The 10,490-nt window shown below is 38.3% G+C and overlaps 1 protein-coding gene across 3 annotated transcripts; it reads right to left on the minus strand.

Moving 5' to 3' along the window:
- Positions 1 to 3,520: 3,520 nt before the first annotated feature.
- gata6 (GATA binding protein 6) lies at positions 3,521 to 10,202 on the minus strand. Of its 3 annotated transcripts, none has more exons than XM_058418171.1 (7): positions 10,059 to 10,202; positions 8,297 to 9,142; positions 7,098 to 7,264; positions 5,303 to 5,428; positions 5,110 to 5,197; positions 4,911 to 5,014; positions 3,521 to 3,933 (listed from the first exon to the last, which is right to left on the minus strand). In XM_058418171.1, the coding sequence occupies exons 2-7, from the start codon at positions 9,081 to 9,083 to the stop codon at positions 3,766 to 3,768; spliced, it is 1,440 nt and encodes a 479-aa protein (XP_058274154.1). In that variant the 5' UTR covers positions 9,084 to 9,142; positions 10,059 to 10,202; the 3' UTR covers positions 3,521 to 3,765. The 3 variants fall into 3 exon arrangements, with proteins under 3 accessions (XP_058274154.1, XP_058274155.1, XP_058274158.1); XM_058418172.1 differs by lacking the exon at positions 10,059 to 10,202 and adding an exon at positions 9,697 to 9,851; XM_058418175.1 differs by lacking the exon at positions 10,059 to 10,202 and adding an exon at positions 9,362 to 9,614.
- Between the last annotated feature and the right edge of the window lie 288 nt (positions 10,203 to 10,490).

Consider the following 10,490-nt stretch of genomic DNA (forward strand, 5'->3'; position numbering starts at 1 on the left):
TACACGAATTTGCCCCCCCATCACCCAACCCCCCTGAAATTTTTTTAATTTATTTTTTTAAAATTGTGTCACCACAGCAACGAATGAAATTTCTCCCAAAGAGTTTCATCATCGAATCACATTCAGTCCCCACACACACACACACACACACTTACACACACACGGAGCTCGGATTGTCTTTACAGCACGGATTTCGACACAGCACAACACCGTATCTGTCTGCGTAGTAAAAAAGAATGCGCTGGTCCAGCACACGAAAGAGCAAAAGACGTCGCCGATCGGTCGTAAATCAAAGCCGCAACCCCCGGGTCAAAGTTCAGCGCACTTATAAGCCAAAGTTCACTGCAACCAATAACAATCCTAACCTTAGATCAGAAGGAGGCCATAAAATCCTGAAAGCAAAGAGGAGGGGACAAAAAACACTGGTAATCAAGGTGTGATAAATAGCTGGGTTCTCTGTTGCTACATATTGCATTTCTCCAAATTTTCCAACAACAAATTCTAGCAACGGTCCCTCTCACGCCGGCCTCACCGGCCCTCTGGTTCCTGTCCCTAAACACTTACTGACACTGGAGACTCCTTCCTTGCACAAACAATGTTAAGTCTCCTTACAGAAAACCTTAGAACTCTGCTTACAGGATTTTCTTTGTTTAATAAAACCATAGGTTATTATTATTCGAATTCGATTACACCAAGCATGTGAATCAAGCTGTTACTATAGAAACGGCAAAGGTGCATAAAATATAGAATAAAATACGACTGAAGGAAAAAAAAAGAGACGCAACTTGACTGGAGAGATGGAATGTGTGTTTAGAAGTACTTTGCTATTAATAGTAACATAGTAAGTGGAAGTAGGCTAGCTTGCAATGAGATAATAATAATAAGAAGCAGAATGTAAAGTGTCGAAACAGAGAGAGAGAGAGAGAGAGAGAGAGAGAGCTTAAAATAAAAGTAGACATCAGAGCATGCTCAGTATCAGTGTATCAAATCTTACAATGACGTGGAGAAATCCACCCATTTCTGATTGCTTTAATTTAGTCATAATCAGCTACACTCTGAAGACCCCCTGAAGTCACGTGTCACCTGGATGATTTGTGAAAGATTTTAACACCTTATCTGTTACCTGTTTACCGACGTGACGCAAACTCAAACACCAGAATTGAAAATTCCTTCTTATTTCCATACTGAAAAATGACCACGACAAAATAAAAGAGAGAAACTAGAAAAGGTTCGTTAATTAAAGTTCCTGCTCTTGTTTATTTGTCCAGTGTGTGTGAACCCGCAGCATTCGCAGTAAAAATGCACCGGGATTAAAAAAGGGGTCGACGTGCTGTTCGTTCGATAGTCTGTTCAGCACACGAAGGAGGACACAGAGGTTCATAAAACACAGAAATAAAGAACAGAAAAATTGACAAAAATGTCTTTTATAGCTTGTGGGCAAGACACACCAGATTAAACCACAACATTAAACCCTTTTAAAATGTTAATAAAATTTGAAAGAAATTTGAGGAAAATGATTACACACACACACACACACACACCACACACACACACACACACACCACACACACACACACACACACACACACAGACTTGCTCTAGAAATAAAATGAAGCCTTTTGTGTTGGAAATGATTGCCTAAAAAATACAGGCATAAAATACAAATATCTTAATGCAGAATAAAATAAGAAACACCTCAAAGAAACACACCACATTTAAAATAAAATTTAAAAAAAAAGAAGGAATAAATAATTCTACAGAATGAAAAGAAAGTGAAGATTGTGGTCAGATCTCGCTTGTGTTATTCTGTCTCTGTATTTCTCTCTCTCTCTCTCTCTTTCTCTCTCACACACACACACACACACACACAGAAAAGAAAAATATAATAAAATGCTTAAGAGACAAAACTAAAATTTCTCCTGGTTGATGAGAGAAGCTCAGCTTCATCAGACTCCTCCCTGCTCCTTCTAGTGCTCCTGAGACTCCACTTAAAAGTCGAACCATGTCTAAACGGATCATTCAGGGATCACTGTAGATCTACTCGGAAGCTCTTGAGCCCCCATTTGGGACCCGATTCAGTGAGTCACTCAGATCGTGAATCATTTTAACAGCAGGCCAGGATGATAACCAACATGAAGCAAAAAAAAAAATAAAAAAATAAAAAATTACTCTAAATAATAAAACCAAAAAAATCCAACCTTTTTTTTCCCTCAACATATATATATATATATATATATATATATATATATATATATATATATATATATATATATATATATATATTTGCATTTAGGTATATTTCATTGTGAGAAGAAAAAACATTTCAAACAAAAATAAAAAATATTCTAGTATTTTGCATACCAATGTGTTAAGTTAGGTAGTTCGATCTCATGTCAAGGACAAGGTGTGTTGTAACCAAAAAAAAAAAAAAAAACAAGCATCAGAAAAGAATTTCTGAGTGCAGTTTGTTCTGGAAGATGTTAGCTATTGTTTTTGCAGTTAGAAAATATGAAAGTAGGAACTTTTTCAGTCCTTCATAATCAGCATGACAACAGAAACAAAAAAGACAAACAAAAAAGTACCATTCAACATTGAAAAATGATCACACTTTGGATTTGGTAGAATCTAAAAATCCACAATAAGCTAAAAAAAAACCCAAAACAAATAAAAGCAACTAGATACCCTGTATTAAACCATAATTAGCATTACAGTCAAATTGTATAAGAGCTCTTTATTTTTTATTTCTAAACAGACGATTCTGTGAGGATTAGGATGGATGGATGGATGGATGGATGGATGGATGGATGGATGGATGAGTTAGACCGACTGCAAACACAGACCTGCTTATAAACAGAGAGACTTAAAAAACAAGGAGCAAGGCGTCCGGTCCTACTCTAACAGGACATTCATTTTATTTGACAAATATAAACATTAATTTTAAACAGCCAGCATTATAAATACATTATAAATTCATTCAGGACGGAAGGTGGGTGGGGTGTTTTTTTTTTCTCTTTGTGGATGGGGTGGGGTGTTGGGGTTGGTACAAATCTTCACTTCCAGTTTTAACGATTTTGAATTTAACATTACAAAAAACAAAACAAAAACAAAAACAAAAGGCTTTCCGTTAAAAAAAAATTCTGACGGAAAAAAATATTTTTTTAAATCTTCTGATCATTTCAGACGCAATCCAATCATTTTCTCTTTTTTTCCAAGTTGGGAAAAAAACAAAAAACAAATATCCATTAGCAGTTTTATATATCTTTATATATGCCCACACACACACCCGCGCGCGCGCGCGCACACACACAGACACACGCACGCGCGCGCGCGCTGAAAAGGCGCTTTGATCCATGTACTCCTCGGAGCGACGACACTCGTAGTGCAGTGTGTGTGTTTCAGGAAAAAATAAAAAAAAGGTAAAAAGTTCCAAAGGCACGTTTGTGAATCGCCACTCTTCATGATCAACATCCAGAGAGTGTATTTCCAAAAAAAAGAAAAGAAAAAAACTGGAGTAGTAGGATTGTTTGTTTTTTTTTGTTGTTTTTTTTGCACAAGCTCTCCAAAGCTGAAGAAAAGTCGCGAGCACGGAACAAGCTGATTTGTTTTTGTTGTTGTTGTTGTTTTCTCTCTCTCTCTCTCTCAGGACGACTCCAGACCCGTGAAGAAAGCAGCCATTTTACAAACGAATGCCAGGGATGATGTGGAGGTGGAGGTGGAGGTGGAGTAGAGCGATGAGGATCTGTTTTAATCCCCTACAGGTCAGTGTCAGGCCAGAGCCATTGGACACCACGTGTCACCTCGTACAGACGCCGCCACGTCCCCGGTGGACATTAATCCCACGTTAGTGTACAGACCCTCCTGACCAGGGTACTTCACTATGGAGCCCGTGGTGCCTGGAGCTTCTATATGACCCACCATGGCGGAGGAGTTCACCTGTAAAAATCAATCATTTAATTAATTAATTAACGATATTGGTATTTGTAAATATTAAACCCTCTTAAAATGTACAAATAATATGATTTTTTTTCAATATATGAAAATATTTTTAATTAAATACAATTGCGTATAATTGTTTAGAATCATCAGGTGACATTAACCAGTGAAACTTACCTACACTGGTTGGTTAACGGTTGCCATGGTATCTAAAGTGCAGCTAATACATCATTTCTTTTTTCTACGTTTTATTAGAATTATTATTTTGATATAGAATATTTATTTTCTATTTTGAGATTTTATTTAATATATGTTGTGACTGCAGGAGTGTAATGAGGAGTTTGAGGAGTCACTTTTCTAAATGAAATAAAATCCTTTTAGAACACATATGTATTCAAAAAAGGTCATAAAATTATTAATTGTTTTTTAAATTTTAATTGATTATGGCTATTATCAAAATTATACATTTTTGAGCTTATATAATTTGTTGATTTTTGATTGTTTTTATATGATCTTGTTTATATCCGTGTGCATACATGGACTGTGTAGGGTAACTGTTGCCATGGTAACTATCATTATGAAATCATTTATCGCAAAATGAAAATCATGTTTTAGATATTTTTTAAAACATCATTTTTTAATACATTTTGCTTTACATGAAATTTGATTCTATGATGGATTTGGGACCTTTTCAATTTTTCTTCATTTTTACAATTAAAAATTGTACAATTATTTCAATTAAATATATTATTATTATTATTATTATAAATGACATATTCAGTTGTTAATAAATATCAGGTCCTAGTCAAGTCCAATCAAGGGTTCACATGATAAAATTACACTCAATTGTGCACGAAAAGATAAATAAAATCAGAATCATTCTATGATAAGTTTTATTCATTCATTTTTTTAAAAAATGTATTTTTTGTTATATTCATTATAGACCACATGCTACCAGAGTGAGGTGTTGAACTCACCGAGGTCACGGCCACATGTGCAGAAGGAGGACTGTTCTTCGAGTTCTCTTCTGAGGCAGAAGATGATGATGATGATGTTGGAGTCACGGGAACAGAGCTGCTTCCTGCAGATCAAATCAAAACGCTCAGTTAGATATCAGGAATTAAATAAACCCAGCACCTGAAGGTTTATTATCGTCTTTTATTTCTCATCACTGACCAGACGATCCCTTGGTTTTGTTCAAGTTTTTCGGTTTTCTTTTTCTCGTCTGAATTCCTTCCTTCTTCATAGCCAGGGGTCGTGGTACCTGTAGAAACAAGGTTGGACATTTTAGCTGACGTTCTCACTTAGTTATTTATAAATCAAGCTGCAGTGTGTGGTCAGAAGTCAGGGTTTTTTTTGCCGTACGCACCCCGTGTAATTTGGTGTAGAGTCCGCATGCGTTGCACACTGGTTCTCCCTCTGCGTTTCTGCGCCACAGGGTCGTCGTGCTGGTCTGGCAGTTTGCACAGGAAAGGCCGACTCTTCTGGAAGACGACTACAAACACACAAAAAAAGCAATCATCCGTTAGCTTTCAACAACACTCGAATTGGATTTTGGTTTTCTTATCTCACTGGACACATTAATCACTCTGCTGTATCTGATGTGCAGCTGAATGTCCAACTAAGGTTTTGTTTTGAATTTGTGCCCAAGCTACTGAACTACTGGTCAAATGGTCAAACGATTTAACATTTCTTTTAAGCTTTTCTGAGAGCCACAAACTCCTTTAGGATTTTAAATTCATAAATAAATTCATTTATTTTATGAATTTTCCCAATATATAGCTGATCATTCAAACATATCAGCAAATCCGAATCATATTTAGTGTATTTATTTAGAGCCAGAGAGCTTTTTAATCCAAAAATTTCCACTGACCGAAAACATTAGGTGCAAATTGACATTATTGTATGAACAGATTGAATTGAACTGACCAGTCCATCCGGCTTCTAATAAAAATCCACACTTTAATTTCCAAACAAAATAAGGACTAACAGACACTTCCCAAAATCTAGGTTTAGAGGCTTAAAATGCAAATTATTAGCCAATGTTTCAATTAATTATATGGTTATCTACTTATACATATTTATAATTAATGTTGAGTTGTTATGATTATTAACTGATCAGTTGCAACTCACTCCAGTTACCAAACCTTTCCCTGGACGGTCTTAGCATTAAGGACGCATATTTTGCACGGCTTATCTTTCATCTTGAAGTAATATATTGCACCTTAAAGAGCAATTTAATTTGACCTTAAGGACCACTTTCCTTTAAAAGCCTCATACCTCGTGCACCTTCTATAAAAGAGTTCCCTGTGTGAGCTCCCTGGTGTCCTGGAGGAAGTGCTGCTTGGTACCTTTATTTATGACTGATTGGTTGGAAAGTTTAGCTGTAGGGCACCAATAAATAAGGGGGGAAAAAATGACCGCAACACATTTAAATAACAAGCTTAAAATAACACTGTGTAGTTGGAGTGTGTTTATAAATCTGTACTTAGAACCAGGTTTACTTTACTCTCTCTCTCTCTCTCTCTCTCTCAGAAATGAAAGTCCATTGTTGCTGAAGTGTACCTCTACTATACCTGTTCCCAGGTAACGTACATACAAATAATGCTTTGACAGGGAAAAAGCACAGATACCTTCAACTCAAAAATAAGTTAAACAACGTCACTTGGATCTAATGTTCTGCTGACGAAGGAAAAGAATATTCAGGAATATATAAATTAGTGTGATATTATATACAGTTAGATTATGTTTTCCTTATTGCTAGAGTTGTGCCATTAAGAGTGGAGCTTTGGAGCTGTAAATAATTAAAGGTCCATCACTGGACCAGATACAGCTTTACACTTTTTTCCTTCCACACTAAAGGTACAAAATATTTCTAGGGTGCCAATAAATAAAGTTAGGAATATTCATATAGTTCATAAATAATTCTTTACTCAGGGAAATGTGGAGTTTATTTAAACGAGTGTGAGAGAACTGGTCCTTCACCTGGTCAGTATGGTGTATAATGTATGCGTATAGTGTTTTTCTTCTTAGTCTTTTTATATTTAGAATAAAAAGTAAAAACAAAAATAGCTATTAAGGTAGTAAATCTGTGAGGAATTTTTTTTTTTCTCGTCTTGACCCCCTACCAGTTTGGGACAATTATGTGAAATGAGGATGCTCACCATGCGCTTCTGCGGCTTAATTAATGGTCGGCTCAGGCCGTTCATTTTGCTGTACAGGCCGCAGGCGTTGCAGAGAAAGTGACCGGTGCCGTCGCGCCTCCACAGCGGGGTGGAGATGGAGCCGCAGTTCACGCACTCCCGACTCTCCATCGCGTCCTCGAGGAAGTCTAGCACACACACACACACACACACACACATGAGACACGTGCACGTCAATGAGGCGTAAATTAATCGGCGCTCCGTCTGCTCGCTGTAATTACCGTTGATTTGTTCCGTCTCTTACCACCTGTGACCATCTTCTAAAGATTTTAACCTCAAACTCTCCTAGATTATTATTTTTTTAATTTTTAAATATATTCTAATAAAATTACCAACATTATCCAACTAATATAGCCTAGACATATATAGAATATTATCTTTATTTTAAACATTTTGTAAAACATTCAGAATACGTTTTTCGCTTGAGAATCGAGCCTAAACACAGACAAAAAAATTTCTGGCATTTGGGGTATTTTTGATTAAAATAAAATCTGACGTTTAGCATAATAAAACAGTTCTGTGTAAAAGCCGCAGTGTAAACGCTCTTAATGTCTAATAAAGATAAATTCTGTTATATTCATTTAATTTAACCTATATTTCACCATATATGCTATTTAAAAAATGGCCTGAAGCTCAATTTTACTGACAAAAACCTTCATTCTTTTAAGCACAATTATTAATTGAGGTTAATTTTCATACCATCATTATTACATCTAATCATTTTAATTAGGCGCCTTTCTTTATTATTATTATTATTTTCCCCCTAAAAACACTGTTGAAATAGACGAATATTCTTCTTTACATTTCATGAAAACACACGTACACAACACTAGCGCCTATATACATTTGCTTAACATGTATTATACTGGACATATTTTAACATTTCAACTCTAAATAAATATTCACCAGGAACCTTTTGTACATCTTATTCGAATTATTGTGACTATTTGGATTATTATTGTTGTTATTATGAAGCTATTCAAAAAAAAAAACATGTATTTAAAAATGGAGGCACTTTTAAGGGTTATTTATTTAGGAAACTATAAAAAAAATTTCAGGATAATTTTGTGTTCAAAATTTGTGTTTTTGTGTTATTTTGCGCATATAAACAGACACACACACACACACACACATGCTTTGGGAGAGTGTGTATCCTGTACCTGCAGGTCCGGGTCTGATGGAGAGCGGCGCTGCTCGGCTCTGTAATGAATGCAGCATGGAGTTATCGAAGGGTCCCGCGGGCCACGCGGTGGGTAACTGGGGCAGCTGTGCTCCCACGTAGGGCGCGTACGGCCCGGTGTAGGAGCCGCTCAGGGGCCGCGACAGGTACTGATCCCTGCCGCTGGCGTTCAGCGAGGTCGGGTAGCTCGAGTCCCTTGCCGTGCCGTTGTTCACGGGCGGGCTTGGTGAGTAGTGAAAGCGGGTAGAGGTGGCGTGTGGGCTACCGGTGCTGTAGGACGACGGGCTCTCGGGCGCGGGTTGTGACCAGGCGGCGTGGCTGCTGACCGCGTGGCTCGGTTGAGACGCCGCCGCGCTCGGCTGCAGGTAAGGCAGACTCGGGATCATTGGCCCAACCCGCGAGGTCGGCACGTACACCGGGGAGTTGGGACTGGAGTGCATGTAAGCTGCCGACGGCGACTCGTAGGCGGCTAGCGTCGAGTACATGTCGCCGGGGTCCACCACAATCCCGGTTTTGTGCACGCCGAGCTTAGCGGCCTGGTCCAGGTCCGCGAACAGCGGCACGTCGTCCGAACTCAACGGGTGTCCGAAGGCGGCGTAGGAGGGCAGCGGCCGCGTGTCTGCGCGCCGACTCCCCACTGCGTCAAGAGGTGATGTCCTTAACTCGTCCCTGCGCTCGCCGTGAACGCAGCTCTGCTCGGTCGGCGAGCCCGGGTTACTGGACACTTCACGCTTGACTGTGGACCAGCTGTGCTCGCCCAGGTCCATCCAGGAACCGTGTGGTGGTAGCTCGCGGTGTGTGGAAAACGGATACTAGATAAGTTAGCCTGCAAGAGAGAGAGAAGAAACTTTCAGAACAATGGAGCCAAAGAATAAAATAGTAAAATATGCGACATGCCTAATCAGGTCTAGAATATAGCTACACTAACAAACACTAACGATGACGATTACACCAACTTTCTCTTGCAAAAGTGCTGGAAAAAATATAAATAGAAGAACAGGTGGATATTCAGATGTCAAAGTAAACCGTAACACAGCACACTTACAAAATATTGTCTGGCATTCCCTTGTTTTCTACACTTTTTATTAACAACGATGTACTGATCTATAAAAATCGAAACAGTCTGGAATCCGGGGAACGTCCAAGAACCTCTTAAAAAACCTGAAATATTTTAATAAAACAGCTCAACATTCCATCCAACATCAACCAGTCAGAATGGATGCCAGATTATTTACAATTTAGCAGCAGAGTAAACTCGTGGACGAAAACGTCTCTTGAATATTTCCTATTTTAAAAAAGTCGGTAGAAAGATTTTTTAAAAAGACTGCAAAAAGTTAGCCTTGGTATGAGAATATGCGAGCTGAGGACAGCTGAACACACCTCATTGCAAACGGTCAGCAGTTACTCTCCCTGTCCAGCTGAAGAGACTCTCAAAGAAGAACTGAACTCATCCGTGTCACGACTCAGTGCTCCCTCATCATTATTGCCAAAAAAAGAAAGAAAGAAAGAAACACCCCACACACATAGTAATAGATAGGAAACCAAACGCAATATGTCTTTCCAACTAGGAGATAACCGCGTGATAAGACCCTCAGGAGATAAGAGTTAACGGTGACGGCGCACCCAAAGCGCGTTCCGGCGGCGCAGCGCGCAAACACACACACACGCTTTCCTCAAACACTTCCACAGAAACTCGAAGCAAAACTCGGAGTTTTACGGAGGAAAAAAGCTTCACCACTGACCTTCTACTGGTGTTTCTCCATCGGTGTGTTGGCGGTGTCCAGCGCTCATGTCACCACTGCGGCTCCCCAAGAACATTTCCGAATGGATGCTTTAGTGGACTTGTAACAACGTTTACTAGAGGAGGAGCCTCCGAACAGCTGCGTGCTGATTGGATGTCATTCTGCGCATGCGCAACGGTCATACCGTTATAGGGGCCGGGACTTTATATACAGTGTAGCCCTATACTTACTTATTTATTATAATAATAATAATAATAATAATAATAATAATAATTATTATTATTATTATTATTATTATTATTATTATTATTTCTTCTTCTTCTTCTTCTTCTTCTTATTATTATTATTATTATTATTATTATTATTATTATTCATACGAATTCATTTTCAAGATTTAATCTATTACACATTATAAAAATATATTACATTAAT

Source organism: Hemibagrus wyckioides, linkage group LG20 (assembly GCF_019097595.1).
Source record: "Hemibagrus wyckioides isolate EC202008001 linkage group LG20, SWU_Hwy_1.0, whole genome shotgun sequence".
Classification (NCBI taxonomy): Eukaryota; Metazoa; Chordata; class Actinopteri; order Siluriformes; family Bagridae; genus Hemibagrus; species Hemibagrus wyckioides.

Coding starts and splice junctions, on each gene's coding strand:
- gata6 (XM_058418171.1), bottom strand. CDS start 9,083: ATGGACCTGGGCGAGCACAGCTGGTCCACAGTCAAGCGTGAAGTGTCC. Junction 7,265..8,296: donor CATCAGACCCGGACCTGCAG/GTACAGGATACA, acceptor TGTGTGTGCTAG/ACTTCCTCGAGGACGCGATG. Junction 5,198..5,302: donor TCTACACCAAATTACACGGG/GTGCGTACGGCA, acceptor TTGTTTCTACAG/GTACCACGACCCCTGGCTAT.